Source organism: Silurus meridionalis, chromosome 22, assembly GCF_014805685.1.
Source record: "Silurus meridionalis isolate SWU-2019-XX chromosome 22, ASM1480568v1, whole genome shotgun sequence".
Taxonomy (NCBI): domain Eukaryota; kingdom Metazoa; phylum Chordata; class Actinopteri; order Siluriformes; family Siluridae; genus Silurus; species Silurus meridionalis.
The window spans coordinates 9,726,751-9,743,554 of NC_060905.1; the positions used below are offsets into that span (position 1 = coordinate 9,726,751).

At 38.4% G+C, this 16,804-nt stretch overlaps 2 protein-coding genes across 8 annotated transcripts in view; one reads left to right on the forward strand and one right to left on the reverse strand.

Annotated features, from left to right (window-relative positions):
• Window positions 1-10,873, forward strand: part of ext1b (exostosin glycosyltransferase 1b) — a 72,316-nt gene extending 61,443 nt beyond the window's left edge. The window contains exons 7-11 of the mRNA XM_046834408.1: window positions 2,332-2,427; window positions 4,489-4,578; window positions 6,207-6,367; window positions 8,456-8,627; window positions 9,959-10,873. Coding sequence (XP_046690364.1) covers window positions 2,332-2,427; window positions 4,489-4,578; window positions 6,207-6,367; window positions 8,456-8,627; window positions 9,959-10,144 — 705 coding nt within the window. The 3' untranslated portion in view covers window positions 10,145-10,873. The remainder of the gene's footprint in view (window positions 1-2,331; window positions 2,428-4,488; window positions 4,579-6,206; window positions 6,368-8,455; window positions 8,628-9,958) is intronic.
• med30 (mediator complex subunit 30) overlaps window positions 1-16,804 on the reverse strand; it is a 60,482-nt gene that overhangs the window by 23,627 nt on the left and 20,051 nt on the right. For 3 of the 7 annotated variants that reach the window (XM_046834409.1, XM_046834411.1, XM_046834410.1), the window contains exon 5: window positions 16,388-16,471. In XM_046834409.1, the coding sequence (XP_046690365.1) occupies window positions 16,388-16,471 (84 nt within the window). Of the gene's footprint in view, window positions 1-12,271; window positions 13,292-13,319; window positions 13,564-15,835; window positions 16,472-16,804 lie in introns of those variants that run through there. The other 4 variants (XM_046834412.1, XM_046834413.1, XM_046834414.1 and 1 more) reach the window with 4 other exon arrangements.

The following is a 16,804-nucleotide window of genomic DNA, read 5'->3' on the forward strand; positions in this document are numbered from 1 at the left end:
TTGCAGAAGGAAGTGGTTTTGGATGCATTAGTACAGGAAGGATGTTGTCTTAAATCATATGTTCCACAACACGGTTTGGCTTTAGACTTGTGACACGCAGCATATCCAGTGCAGCACTTTTGCTGTATGATTCATAAGCTGAGATTCCTCACAAGTTGTTTCATAACCCCCCCTGAGAACAATAACCTTTAGAAGTGGTTAAAAGTAGGAGTCTTTGTCCATGTAGATGACTGGTATTGCCACCCTGACTGCATAAACCCAGTTTGATCCTCTGTGAATAAATAAGGACTCAGTCCCCTCGATCGCTGCTGTGTTTCCATGGTATCCATCAGGACTGTGAAAGCTGACTGCCCTGGGAATGAAAAATGTATTGATTCCTTTCTGAGAGAGTAAGACAGAGTCGGAGGGGGGGAGAAGATGGAAGGAGATAAAAAAAAAAAAAAGGGGAACAGAAATCTAGAGAGCGGGACAGATTAATTAAATACACCACATCCTCTCTGACTGTATGAAGTGTGATGTGTTGCTTCTCGTTTCTCTCTCAGCTGAAGGGCTCCGATTTTATTTTCTCTCAATGGAACGTGCTCTCGTCGAGTGAAGTGGAGAGACGAGAGGAGTAATTATGCGAGCACCCTTTGCTTCCCTTAATCAGGCCGAGGCTTTCCTTCGCTCTGGGAAGCGGAACTGCAGGAAGGGGAGATATAAATAAACAAGGGAGAGAGAAGGAGAAGGCGAGAGTTGTTTCCCCGGTCGGTTCTGGCAAGCGAGCTCGCGCTGGTGTCCCGCTGCGAGCTGCCGTTCCTGTTTGTGTGAGGGCGAGCGTGTGGATGTGTGTGTGAGAAAGAGCAAAGCAGTCACACACATACTTCCACTCCCAGAACAAGGGGAAGCTGATAGAGATACCATCTGCCTTTCAGCTTCTCCAATTAGCGTCAGAGGAAGGAGCAGCTAATCAGTGTTAAAAATACACCTCGGTAACTGCCTGTGCAGTGCCTCGCAGCATTCTTAATCACACAACCTGCTCTTTTTTTTTTTTAAACACTATTTACAGTCTGAATTTGGTAAAATGCTGTAATCAAAGTGCTTTTTAAACCGAACAATCTATTTTTATTTCAATGCTTCCCTGAGAGTAAGATGAGTTAAAGGCTTGCAGCAAAAGCTTTGCTGTGTTTGGAGCTTCAGGGGTTTTTTAGCTGAAGGTTGTTTGTTCTTGCATAGATCAGACACTCTGCTGGGCAAGGCCTTCAACATTTAACATTTATGAGATTTGATAGAGGTGGAGGCAAAGGCAATTGCCCGAGTTTGTGTATTTAGAAAATTCAAGGTGACGAAACATAAATTAATTAGGAGCCGCGATTGTGTGCTTTGAACAAACGTCGTATTTCTCCGCAGCTTTCAGTTTTATTTTTCCCTGCACTGTGACTAACTGAAATTATTAATCACTATTTCAAGCTCCTATAAAACTTGGAATTGCTCTTTCTTCACTTTGCATTGGAAACAAATCTGCTCATAGGGGAAACAATTCATCCCAGCCTCTGCGAGAAAAAAGATCACGTAGCACCAGCCAATAAGAGCAGGGAGGCATGTCTACTTGTCGTTCATGTTGCTTATTAATACAGCAAGCTTTCCTTATCGCACGGACGTTCAGAACTCGTAACAAAATAACGTGTTGTATGTGCTGCTCTAAAGAAATCCCAGCCAAATCCCACCAAAACCACTCTCTGTGCAGTTAAAATACCTACATTACTATCGCTACAGTTTCAAGCTTAATTGGGGGGAGTTACCAATACAGTGGGGGAAATAATGATTTGATCCCCTGCTGATTTTGTACATTTACCCCCTTACAAAGAAATGAACAGTCTAGTATATTTATGGTAGGTTTATTTTAACAGAGAGACACAGAATATAAAGAAAAACATTAAAGAACGCTTATAAATTAATTTGTATTTGATCAAGTGAAAAATATTTGATTTCCACCAACCAGCAAGAATTCTGACTCCCACACACCCAAATTAGTCCTGTCCCATTAAGAAAGAACTCCTAATATCAACTCGTGTATAAAAGACACCAGTCACAGCATCAACCTCTTCCATTCAAACCTCTTCAGCACCATGGGAAAGACCAGAGAGCTGTCAAAGTATGTCAGGGACAAGATTGTAGACCTGCACAAAGCTGGAATGGACTACAAGACCAAATAATTGTTTCCCCAACTGTATTCAAATAATACCTGTATTTCATTTTCATAGTCATATGTTTTTTTTCTTTCTTTTTTTTTTTTCTTTATCTCTCCTCCTCCTCCATCCTATTATTTTTTTTCTCCCCCTAATTTCTCAGATTATTGTATTGTGGAATTGCGACAAGCCTTTACCTGCCAAGCATCGATGGCCTGCCACCTCCGTGCCAGTCATAGTCATCGAAGGAGAGAACAAAGTAAGGCTTCTGAAAATATTTTATCACACACTCTGTCACTCATACGCTCACATACTCTAACTCGCTCTCGCAATCTCTCTTACACTCTCTCACACACATTTTCTCGTTCTTAGTCACTCCCTCAGATGTCCGTTTAAACCCCAGGGGTCTGAGTGAGTTTTGTTTAGTTGCTTTAATTAGTGTAAATCTCAAAACTAAATTCTATTATTAAATCCAATATAGTAGGTAAATATTGTGCTATTTATATGCATCAGCATTTGTTTTAGAAGCGAGCGATGTGGAAAAACGTCTAACTGCCTCTCTTGAGTCAGTATGCACTTTGCACTTCTTTCTCTCTCCTACTCACACACTCACACACACTCACACACATGGTCAGCACACAGGGAAGTGGGATAAGCTTTCCGTTGGCTTTATGGATAGGAGAGGAGTGTGCCAGTCAGCCTGTGGTTTGCTTTGCTTGTGGCTGTATTGTTTACTGAGGTGTGTGTGTGTGTGTGTGTGTGTGTGTGTGTGTGTGTGTGTGTGTGTGGGATTGCAGCCTGAAGCAACTCGGTGTAGGAACACACACATTCATTTGTTCTTGGTTTAATATTCCACCCTATGTGTTTAGAGGGCACTTTTAAATATTTATAGCATTTTAAGCAGTCATCATATTCTGCATTGTTTATAATACACTGGATACTATATAAACATGGATTTTAGTAAAGTCGGGTACTGATGTAGGGTGAGGAGGCCTGGAGTGCTGTCAGTGTTCCAAATCATCCCAAATGTGTTCAATAGAGTTGAGGTCAGAACTCTATAGAAGACCACTCAAGATCTTCCACTGCAGCTCATGTAAAATATATGTTCATGAAGCCGGCTTTGTGCACAAGAACACTGTCATGCTGGAAGAGGTTCGGGTCTTCTAGTTCAAGTCAAGAGAAAATGTAATGCAACTGCATTCAAGAGAGAGAAAAAGCGAAGCTTTGATTCATGTCTAAGCAAATATAAAATATTACTACTAATTTATTTTACAGCAGAACAGCATCTAAAAGACCAAGGTCAGATTATGGGAAAAATAAATTAGAAGAGGTGAAAAAATGGTTACACACACACACACACACACACACACACGGAAATATACTGCTGTTTTTGTATGAATTCTGTTCAAAACTAAGTGTCTCTAAGACTCTCCAGAAATCCATTGCACCCTCTCTAATGCCATGTTCAGTGAATAAGATGTTGATCTTCTGATCTGAAGGTTGTGAGTTCAAATCCCAGCTCAAATTAACTGCCACTGTGTGGTGGTTAGACAAGGCCCTTGACCTAAAACTACTGTTGTAAATTAAGATAAATGTAGGTCGCTCTGGATAAAGGGCTTCTGCCAAATGCCATAAATGTAAATGTAAACACAGAACACTAGGGGGAATATGACATGTTACATCCTGAGACAAACCAGACCAGTGGCTTATCGTTTACTTAGTGCTAACTATATTAAAGTGTCAACCTTAAATACAGCGGTGTTCTTCACAATAACTATGTGATTGGTCTGTTTATAATTTATAGATCAATTTTAGCTTGCTTTTTAGTTAATGGCATTAATATTGAGAGGATGCTGTCCCATTAAAGCTTCCCTAAATTTTATACCAGCATAAACAGTATATAAAATTACAGTAACTATTCACAATGTATTTGACTGTAAATGGATTATGTAGAGGTTTACATTATTGTGTAAGTGTGTAATATGAGTAAATGTAAATACACCCCTTTAGGAACCGGAGTAGGACACAACACTTTTCTGGAATTCTGAATTATTTTAACAAATACCGAATTTCTGAAAAAGCTTGTAGGAAAGACAAAAGATAATAGACACAAGTTTAAAGTCAGGGTCAGCATTAAGGATACTATACTGTTTTTCAGTTCTGAGGATTTTGCGGGTGACTATACTTAGGGCTGAAGGTGTGTGTGTGTGTGTGTGTGTGTGTGTGTGTGTGTGTGTGTGTGTGTGTGTGTGTGTGTGTGTGAAGAGGACAGACCTGTATCCAGATAAATAATTGTTTTTTTCTCCCTCATGCTGTGCAGGTGATGAGCAGTCGCTTTCTACCTTATGAAAGCATCCTCACTGATGCTGTGCTGAGTCTGGATGAGGACACGGTGCTCTCGACCACAGAGGTGCGGGGTTTTTTTCTTTTCAGTTTTTTCCCCCACCACTTATTCATGTGTCTGTGACAGTATGTGTTTTTTGTTTTTGTGTGTGCTTGCATGCGTGTGGGTATCTGAGGAAGGATGTGCTGCTGTTGTGTTGAGCTGTGTCAGCAAAACGAGCTGAATCTTCTGTCTCTCTCAGCTCCCACTTCTCCTTTTCTCCACATATAAATCTTTCTCTCTCTCACACACACACACACACACACACACACACACACACACACACACATGCGCACACACTCCTGCATTTAGGACATGGCTTTCTGCTAACATACAAGTCCTGCCTTCTGCATGATCTTTAGAAACAATTCAGCATGAGTGCTTGTGTGTTCACTCACCAGGAATAATTCCTAAGCCATGAACAATATGCATTGTGAGATATATTCTTGTTAACCTGCTGTCAAAACAGCAGTGTTGCTGAAAGTCTGAATTTCAAAATTACTAACAGCATACAAACTAGAAATTTTATTATTCTATTAAATTCTAATGGGAAAAAACACATTTTTGGGTTGATTTGGGTGTGTGGGAGTCAGAACTCCTGCTGGTTGATGGGGATCAAATACTTATTTCACTCAATCAAATACAAAATGATTTCTATATAATATTCATTTATTTGATATTCTTTCTCTTTCTGTTAAAATCAACCTACTTTATACATTCTAGACTGTTAATTTCTTCACAAGGGGGTAAATGTACAAAATTAGCAGGGGCTCAAATAATTATTTCCCCCACTGTATATCTGTGATTTCTCAGTCTGTATCCCATATCATCAGAATTTTCATTGTTATATCTGTGTATTTCCCTGCTCTAGTGTCTGTCTGGGATAAGGCTGTACTTCAGGTCTTTGCATGCACATGTTGGTACTGCATGTACCTGAAAGTATTGAACGATTAATTATACATTGAGAAATAAGTACATTTTGGAAACTACTGTACGTTTCTTTAGAAGTTCCTCCAGTCCAGTGTAAAGACTGGTCACTTCTGTTACCCAGCGGTGTCAAATTGTCTATTGTTTTTCAACTGTATGTAGAATTCCTGTAGTCATTCTTCTCTACGTTTGCATCAGTCCTTTCTTATCGTGATTCTGTCTGAATGTGTGTGATATTAAGCTCTGTTTGTGAATGCAGCTGTCTGTGTTGTTAGGCTTTAGGTTATAGTCTCATTAACTCTCTGTGAAGTGTGTGTGTGTGTGTGTGTGTGTGTGTGTGTGTGTGTGTGTGTGTGTGTGTGTGTGTGTGTGTGTGTGTGTGTGTTATAAGGCTGTTCGTTAATTCAGTGTTTTTATATCCAGCCAGGGTTCAGGCTCTGACGCTTTTGATGTCTTTCAGTAATTATTTGTTTAAAAGCTTTGATCTGAGAAAAAGAGGAGGGCATCTAACAGCAGTGCCTTTGAAAGCGTGTGGTGTGTTTCTCTCTTTTCTCTGGCTAACTTTCTTGAGGTCTGTTTATGCCACCAGGCTAATTTTCACCTGCTCACAGGTCTGGGCCAGATATTAGCCGCTTTATTTTTTTGTTGTAAAATGCAGATGTCGTAGGAGTGCTGAATTGCTGCTTATGCTGCTTTCTTTCTTTTTTTTTTTTTTTTTTTTTCTGCAGGTGGATTTTGCCTTCACCGTGTGGCAAAGTTTCCCAGAGAGGATTGTGGGATACCCTGCACGCAGTCATTTCTGGGACAGTAATAAGGAGCGCTGGGGCTACACATCCAAATGGACCAATGATTACTCCATGGTTCTGACCGGAGCCGCCATTTACCACAGGTACTCTCCTCAGTGCCACATTTACCTGGAGACTTTTGCTGAATAGAAACCTCCTATCATATAACATCAGCAATCAACGCTGATCATCTTCTCACTTGCTCAATTCTCTTTTAGCAAACTGAAGTGAAATTACTCACCATGTGTTTTTTATTATTTTATTATTGCTGTGCTCTTAAATGCACTGGTCTACAAGTAGAAAGCCTCAGAAATCACATTAGCTAAATTTTTACCAGAATTGGGTCACTAATAAAGAAAGATTAAGTCCTGAATGGCTCTGGTTTCCAAGATACGGCTTCAAAGCCAAATTTGCGAAATAATTCTAAATTACAATAATGCTCCATGGCTTTTCTGCACGGTGTGTGGTACAGCAGTGAGAATGGTGCCACACCAAAACTTTCTTTCGGATTCTCCCATTAGGGGTCGCCACAGCGAATCATCCGTATACATGATCCGCATGTTTGATTTGGCACGTTTTACCCTGGATTCCCTTTCTAACGCAACCCTTCCCATTTATCCGTGTTTGGGACCGGCACTAAGAGTGCACTGGCTTGTGCAACCCTAATGGCTGGGGTCGGTTCCCTGACCGGGAATCGAACCCGGGCTGTGGCGGTGAGAGCACCGAATCCTAACCACTAGACCACCAGGAATGGTGCCACACCAATTATTATAAATGTATCTTTTTTTTTTTTTTATACCAATAGTTAATTTATAATTTTATTTTTTCATATACAGATGCTCCACACCTTACAAACATTCACTTTAGGAACTTTCGCGAATGTGAACAAAGCTGTCCTCAAAGTCAAATATGTTCGGATTAGAAAAAATTCTAAACGAAGGAGAGCCGCGATCTAGTCGTCGACCCTAACAAGTGCACATTGAACCAGGGCGAATTAATTTTTTTATATTAATTTGTATATATATTTTTATTATTTAATACAAAATATTGTAAACAGTATTTTGATTTAGTATATTTTATTGTTTATTTGCTAGTATTCGATAGCTCTTACATCTTTAGGAGATATGCGCAGTCAATAACGAACACAGTAACAACTCACAAACTAATTCATGGTATGAGCACTCGTTCAGGAGGTAACGTTTTCATGCTTTTTTTTCCCCCCCCCATGAAAAACTGACCGAATTGGGAAAGGGTTGGTCCCATTGCTGTGTAGCATCCCAGACTATTACAATACAACCTCAAAAATTCAACAGTTTTAAATTTTACAAAATAATCTGAAATGAATGAGATAATTACAGAATACGTGCTCATAAGATTAAACTACAAGGTTCTTTATTGGGATCTTTATTCGGTATCCAAACGCTGCTTTTTCGGCTTGTCTCTTGTGAACTGCAGTAGGATCATTTAAGGAGAGATTCCAGCAGTAATTGGCAGGCATGGATGGACTCCATTTCCCTTGGTATCTTTTCTCTATGCTTGTGATCTCCTGGTTTAATCTCTCCCCATGCTCATCGCTCACTGCCCCACAGTTTAAAGGGAAATAGTGTAAATGCGAGTGTAAGAAGTTATACAATAAAAGACCAATACATTACAGTTAGGTGATAAACTTTAATCTCAAAGTGAAGATAAGTTTGTAAACTTTTGTGGTACCAGTTTTTATGTTGTACCATTTTCATACCACTTGTTAATCCTGTTCATCTCACACACACCCTCCCTTTGTAGGCAACTTTACTCACCTGCGTATAGATAATTATAATTCTTTATTGTGAAATATCTTGAAAACTTTAGCCAACCAGCATCTTTATCACCTGTTTTCTAATTCATCTAATTAGAAAATGTCAATTAGCACATTTTATCGCAGAGGCCGATAATTTCATTTTTAATAAAAAAATAAATATTAGGGGCAAAATGTTGTTAGTTAGCTGGCTTTTAAACACAATTCTCTTTTTAGGTTGTGTTGTACACTGTGTAGATTAAATGTAAACGTGTTACGTGATGTTTGAGCTAATGTTTATGGCCTAACTTTATCTATAAAAAAATATTTTTCACGTTTCCGGTTCACTTTAATTCCGTGCTGTGACGACAGTGGTGCTTAGGGAAATGCTTAACCTCAGTTTGCGTTTATTGTCCAGGTATTACCACTACCTATACATCCACTACCTGCCCAGCAGCCTAAAGAACATGGTGGACCAGCTGGCTAACTGTGAGGACATCCTGATGAACTTCTTGGTGTCGGCCGTCACAAAGCTGCCACCTATCAAAGTGACCCAGAAGAAGCAGTACAAAGAGACCATGATGGGGCAGGTATGGAGATATTCAAGAGCTTTCCACAGTCTCTAAAGAATTTACTTAACACTTTTCTTATTTTCAGGTTTCGTTTCAGTTTCTGATTTTTAACACAATTTTTGATTACTTTGTGGGTTAAAAAAAAAAACTTAATCTACATCTGTATATATGATTATCGGAGATAATACATTTTACCCGTTTTCCTGCACTGAAAAAAGAACAAAGTTTATTTACCCAAATCCCAATAATGATGCCTTAAAGTCTGTTGCTGAATTCCATCATTACAGGTTCAGATTCACAAATACACCTCAGATTTACAAACTCTTTCACCAAGTCTTTGATAGACATGAATGTCTCACAGGAAAAAAGCAAAACGCACTGGTTACAGTTTACCAGTTACTTCTTGTTATTGGACATTAGTAAAAATATCAATAAATAAACAAAAAAAAACGAAATTAAAACCTTCAACACAACCAACATTTATTCGTAACGTCCTTTTTTTATTTAGATATAAAAAAAATAAAACTATTATCCGCACAATGCACACAAGCCGGCAATTAAAACCGTCCGTGTGGAAACATTGCAAAAGTTCCATTTGGTGTCCTGATGATGTACCTAATTTAAAACACCATAATTACTTTTCAACATTGACAAGAATATTTTGTCTTCATGCTCTATGTTGAGGTTAAAGGTTTCACTTATAATAAACATACATTTGCATAAAGAATCCATATTTGTCCGTGCCCATGTTTATTACAGTATTAAACACTTGAAAAGTATTAATTTAGGGTACCTTTAGGGAGTTGTAGCCCAGTGGTTAAGGCTCTGTGTTACTAATCAGAAGGTCTATAGGTCTATAAATGTATCTTATAGAATATATATATAGAAAAAAAGTTTGTGGACACCTGAACATCACACCCATATGTGGTTGGGTGCACATATATATATATATATATATATATATATATATATATATATATATATATATATATATATATATATATAGTTACACATTGTGTACTGTTGCAGTACAATTTCTGTTTTACTAGAACTAAGAGGCACAATACTGACCTCAGCCACCATTTATGGTTGAACTGAGTGAGACCCCCAGACCAGACCACCTTACTCAACATCAGTACCCGATCATATTAATGCTCTTGTGACTGAATGAACACAGAGCTGAAGTTATTCTAAACTGCAATCGGGGAATAAATCTGGAACGGGATAAAACAAATGCTGGTGTGGCAGTCAGGTGTCCACATACTATTGGACTATTTATATGGTGTATGTAAATCTTGTTTCGTTCCTGAACGTTTCTCTGACTTTGGTTCATTGTTTTCCCTCTGCAGTCATCCCGGGCGTCTCGCTGGGCAGATCCAGACCACTTCGCTCAGCGCCAGACCTGCATGAACAAATTCGCCAGCTGGTTTGGCTCTATGCCTTTGGTCCATTCGCAAATGAGACTGGATCCGGTACTGTTTAAAGACCAGGTCTCCATCCTCCGGAAGAAATACAGGGAAATCGAGCGCCTCTGACCAGACGAGCGCCCCCTACTGAGCGTGCAGCAGGGGGCACTGGGATACTCGGTGGAGAGCAGGAGGACCGATGCACAGGAGTCTGCTGGTGTTTCTCCTCCACTTTATTCCACTTAGTGACCTGTTAGTGACTAGTCTGGCAGAATGTGAGCACTCTCTGGGCTCTTTCATACTTACACACCCAGAGCACACTTTAGACCACAAGACTATTTGAAAGAATGTTTTTGTTTAATTTTTTTTAAATGAATGCTGTAACAGACAGACGATTCTTGCCAGCACATGAGAGAATATGAGAGAAGGCAGGAGGGATGCATCAATGTGTCTTTCACACACATCTACATCGAGGTTCATCAGGACCTGCTCCACAATTCATCCTCGACTCCCAGTTTCAGGAACATTTTCCATACGTCCGTCTCGTCTTCACATCATACATTTGAAGACCCGGAGAATCGATTGTGTGGACACTACATATCTTATCACAGTTTCTAATCGTCTTATTCGACTCTCCTGATCATTGGCGTACTATAAACTAGCAGTAAACAAATTATACAGGAAGAAATCACATGATCAGAATTCACTGTTTTAACAAGAATTCTTTTCATTGCCAGTAAAAGGAAGTTTACAAGGAAGCTCATTTATCATAAGGTTTATTTTCTTTTCCTCTGTATTCCTTTAGTGCCAAGATTGCTTATTGCCTTTTGCTGCAATTAAAGACTTCTATGCATTGGATTTTCTTTCACCCGTTCTGAAATGTACATTGTCTGTAACAAGCCAAAATGTTGGAGAATCAAGGCATCTGGTTTAATTAACTGGGCCACTGAAGTTCCAGTGAAGCGCTCATGAAGCTCTCGCTGCTGATTAGGACAGGATTTGTTGTGTGATGTGCATCCATGTACAATACATGTAAATCCACTTCTCATTTGTGCACACGGTCTGTCCATGTTTCTCTGTTTTAAATCTACGCATCTACGGTATCGATTAATTTTTTTGTATCATAGGAATGCCATTTGATTATGATCAAACCTCTGTACTTCTCTGCAGTGCCGTAGTATTAAGTGTTTGTGTCGGAGTAAAGCTCTTCACCGGTCTCAAACAAGTCCTTGGCTTGAAGGAACAGCATACTTTAGTGGCCTTTTTTTCTTTTCTTTTCTTTTTTTTCTTTTAATTTAATTAGATTTTTTTTGTATTTTAGTTTTGTTAAGTTGACTGGATTTAAAGTAAGCCAGCTGTGAGCCAAAGTTCCTTTTTTTTTTTCATCCTTTTATCCTTTTTTTTTTTTTGGTCCATCATCATAGTGGGCATTACAGCACAAACACCTGATAATCATATTCAAACATCTGATAACATTCACTCATTCAAACACTACATTACTATATTGTATTCAGCACACAGTCGAATTTCAAATATTTCCATAATCTTTTTTTTTTTTTTAATAGCCAAGCTCTGTGAACACGAGGGGTAATGTTGTGTCGTTTTTTTTTTCTAAGGATTTTTCTTTGTTTTCTAACTTTTCCAGGCTGTTTGCGTTTACCGATTACACTTGTATTGTCGATCCAATCCGGAGCGAGAGATGAGAGAGTTTTAGGTAATTGAGCAAGAAATGAAACGCCCCAAAGCGAATCCGAGTCTGGTTCCGTCTGCTTTTTGTGACTGCAGTGTTTTATTTTGTCTTAACCATCTCGATGTAGGATTTTTGTTAGAATCCATTATTACAGAGATGCAGCTTTGATTTGCAGCACCATGTGTTATGAATGCAGAGTAAAGGCAATTTTGCAGAAGGTTTTAGCCGTGTTTTAATTTCTCCGTCTTTCTTTAAACATGACTGATGATGGTAATTAAAAAGTAATAGCTCGAAAACACTGGTGCACATCTGGTGAACTGCTAAGATCAGTAAATCCTCTGAAATTAATTTCATATCAAGCCGGGGTCTATGAATGTGAAATTGTTGTAACCATCTCGATTGACATTTCTCATTTTCAGCCTTGTACACTGATGAAAACCGCCGTTTGATGAATGCAGCCTTGCTGTACATAAACTGTATTTTCTTTCAAATATGTACAGTATTCACACACTCGCACAAAATGGACAGAATGTTCTGACATTTGTACAGCATCGAAAAAAAGATCATTTTGTGCAAGACGTTCTCTTTTATTTTTCCTCCCCTTCTCCTTATAACCCAAACTGACAAAAGTATATGCAGCTTGTTGTAATGTGCCGTTGGCCTCTAACTTTAATGTGGAGTATAAATGCGCAATCAGACGATGATTATGTGATTTCACACAGTGGTAACCATTTGTTCGGACACTTTCGTCGTTCACTGGCCCTTTTTTATTTTTATTATTTTTTTTATTTATTTTTTTAAGGCTCAGGCTGCTGCCGCTGCTGCATAAACCCTTTCCAAAGACTTGTGGTAGGCAGCAGCCATAAGGGTAAAGATGTTCTCCAGCTAATGTGTGTTCTTTTAACATTTCATACTTAATTTTTTTTTTGTCATTAGGCTTGGTTTAGAGAATTCTGCTGTTCTTCCTTTATAAAGCTGTAACTAGCATCACATGAACAGGACATTTATATTTTTTTCCTTTATCTCCTGCATAACTTTGACTAGCAATAAGGAAACTGGCGTTACAGCACTTAGAGTCATGGCAGGGCATGAGCACTGATCTGTGCCCGATTGTGCCTTTTGATTAGATTCGGGCTCTGAATTTATTTACATTAATGAAGAAAGAAAAATTATGTTAAGATGTAACCTGCTACATAAGCAGCTTCACATTCACTTGGAGTCTCTCAGCGAGCTCTCGAACATCTGCAAACTTGCATGACCACTTTAGACTACTTACTCAAACGCATCTGAGAACTGCTTCTTTTTTATTTGTGCTTTTTTTTTTTCCAACATTATGACTTTGCACCCTCCTGTCCATCCTCCTTTCTCCTGTAATTAACAAAAGAATTTTTATAGAGATAATAAAGAAAATAGAATAATGCCAATTTTGTATGAATGATTTATAAGAAAATGAATAAAAGGCATATTTGGTGGTAGATGGTTGACTTTTTTTCATTCTTCTTTTTTCGGAGCTTGGCAGTTGCATTGCGTTAACATTTAAGTGATTCATTTGCCACGTTGAAAAGGCAGTAATTCAGGAGCAGTGCCTGGTGGAGACACACGAACAAAAACAGAATCCAAGTGGTATGACGCACACCTTCTCTCCAAACGCTCCTCACAAGCTGTAGGTCCTAAAAAATCTATTAGTTTTACTGCATTTAGATCACAGTGAGGTGAAAGTTTCCATTTAAATCACCACCTAAATGGTCCCAAATCTATTTTATTGACTGTAGCAGAGAGACGAGTGCTTCAGCAGAGTCGGTGTTTAGCTACATTTTAAAATGATGGTCATCCATTTTTATTTAGAATAAGGGACAAACTGTAAAGATAAAAAAATGCATTACACTAAACTTAAGTTCTCAAAAAAAAATCACAAATTTTAATTATAGGAAATTATTCTGCATCATCTTCGTCAAAGTTTGCCACCACAAAAACACTAACATTCCCATCAACGACCGGACCCTCAACGCCACGCAGACTAAAGAGCTGATCGTGGACTTTCAGAAATCTAACAGCAGGAGACATTTCCCAGTCTACATCAATGGAACTGAGATGGAGTCTCTAGCTTTAATTTCTTGGGAGTTCAAATCTCTGAGGATCTGTCCTGGCATCAGATCACTTTAGCTCTGGTTACGAAAGCACAACAACGCCTGTAATTCTTGAGACGTCTCAGGAAAGCCCATCTGTTCCCTGGGTAGTTTAACAAGTTTTTACCTCTGCATCATCGAGAGCATCCTGACCAACTCCATCACTGTATGGTGCGGAGGTTCGATGTGTGTGAACGTAAAGCCCTGCAAAGTGTGGTCAATATCACTTAACGCATCACTGACACCTTAGACCACCACTGGCACTGAGCACCTTCACCACAGCAGATGTCTGTGCAGAGCTCACAACATTATCATGGACTCCTCACATCCCAGTCATAAACTGTTTAACCTCCTTCCTTTAAGAAGGAGATACAGGAACATGTGCACCAGAACCAGCAGGTTCAGGGCCAGCTTTTTTCCATCCACCATCACCCTACTGAACTTTACACTACACCATTAGGTCAGTGTATAAAAACAAGTTTCAAGTCAAGTTTATTTCTATAGCGCTTTTTACAACAGACATTGTCTCAAAGCAGCTTTAGTTTCAAAAGTGAAAGTGAATAGTGTGTATTTATCCCTGATGAGCAGCCATGGCTACTTTTTGCACTTCTGGTAGATGCTAAACTGCATGTCGTTGCTGTGTACCTGTACTATGCAATGACAATTAAATTGTATTTATCGGTCAATTATCCACTATTTGGTTTGAATTGACACTGTTACACAGTTAATGTACGCCTTCACCGCATTATTTGACACCTGAGATCACCCTCCTGTTTTTAATGCATAAACAAATACTTTTATAAAAGTTTTCTGATGAAATATGTATGACGTAGTATTAGGGCCAATATTGGATTAAATAAAAAAAAATTGGAAGGGTAGGGGCAGGAAATTTGCCACGGTTAGGTGGGGGGGCGGAGGGGGGGGTTCTATCAAGGAAGAAAACCTCTTACCGTAATTTCCAGGCTATAAAGCGCACCCATATATAAGCCGCTACACTGAAACGAATGAACTTTACACAGGCTTTAATGAAAGACAGTGTCTGTTACACGGTGTAACGGGTGAAATATGTTGTGGCTCCTTTAAGAGCAGAGTGGCATTTTGGGAATAGGCTGCCGTCGCCGTCGCTTAGTATTTTCTGATGCTCATTCCTAAGTTTCTTTGACTAACCCGTAACGCTGTTGCCAAGAAAAATAAAAAAGCACGAGTTTTGGAAACCTGTCTGTGCTTATAAGATTTCTGTTGCAACTGGAGTTAGTGAGTGAGCGGCAGCTCAAACGTCAGAGGAACCTCATCCATATTTATGATGTGGTGCGGTCTGATTCAGTGGGAGCGCATCTGATTTAACATAAAGAGTTTCATTGGTTCACCTGAACCCGTTCCACAATTTCATTGGTCTAATGTTATGGGCTCAGTTTTTTGGCTTTGAAGGAAAAATCCATATATTAGCCGCTTCGTTGTTTGAACCGCGGGGTTCAAAGCATGGGGAAAAAGTAGCGGCTTATAGTCCAAAAAATACGGTATACACTTTGCAAGGTTGAGCAGATGTCACTTGTTTTGCATTTTGCTTGGAGTGGAAGATCTAATCAAACTTTACTTTTCCATTGAATTTATCCACAAGGAAATGCTTGTTTAAATTTTCTAGTTTAAAACTGAAAAAGTTACAAGAAGAAAATAGAAATTTTAAAGTGTAAAACTTGAATATTTCCAGTATGATGATCTGGTGATTCTGGACTAAAATAACAAATTTCCTTGTTGCTAAATCCAAAGGAAAAGTAAAGTTGGGTTTTTTGCAGATTTGTAAGATTTGACTTACTTTTTTTTTTTTTAATCCCATTTTGGCCCTAATACGCCGTCGTAATTATAAACCAGGTTTTAAAACAGTGTATTGCATGTGTTGGAAGTGTTTGGGTCTAAATTTGACACATTAACATTTGGTACACTTTTTTATATTGCAAAAACATCAGTAGATCATAAATACTAAAAAACAGGACCTTTCTAAAGCACTATTTATATAGTGTTTAATAATTTTGCATTATAAAGCTGCCAGAATTTCTGGTATTATGCATCAAATGAAAAACACTTCAATATACATTACATAAATACTGTAACATATTCTTGCTACATTTTATGTCATGAAATATTTCGATTAAAAAAAAGAAACGTTCCAAATTATTTTCGGATTTACAAATATTTGGAACACGTTTAAAAATTACATTTATCACAACAAATAAGAGATCCACTCCGTCTTTTAAATGTTCTTTCTGGAAATTGAATTCAAGGCAAATCGAATGAATCCTTGCTCAACCATGTAGCACGAACAAGCAGCAAAATTCACCACATTTCACTCTGTCGTTCCTCATGCAATTTTTCACCTCAGTACCCTTCTTCTGTCTCTGCTATCTTTCCACTTCACGCTCAGTGAAAACACATCTCATTAATGCAATGTGTGTAGACAATAATGTCTTGCGAGTGTGTGTGTGTGTGTGTGTGTGTGTGTGTGTGTGTGTGTGTGTGTGTGTGTGTGCACGAGTAAGAATGTGTGTTTTAGCTCCTTACAGCTAGCATGGAGTTAATCTCCCAGATAAGGTTTCTGAGCTGGTCCATTATCTGCTTCAGTTGTTGGTTCTTCTGTTTGAGTTTCTGAAAGAAAAAAGAAATTTATATATATTATATACACACATTTACACGTGTGTGTGTGTGTGTGTGTGTGTGTGTGTGTGTGTGTGTGTATATATATATATATATATATATATATATATATATATATATATATATATATATATATATATATATATATATATATATATATATATACATACATACATACAAACATACACACAGTACAGACCAAAAGTTTGGACACACCTTCTCATTCAAAGAGTTTTCTTCATTTTCATGACTATGAAAATTGTAGATTCACACTGAAGGCATCAAAACTATGAATTAACATGTGGAATTATATACATAACAAAA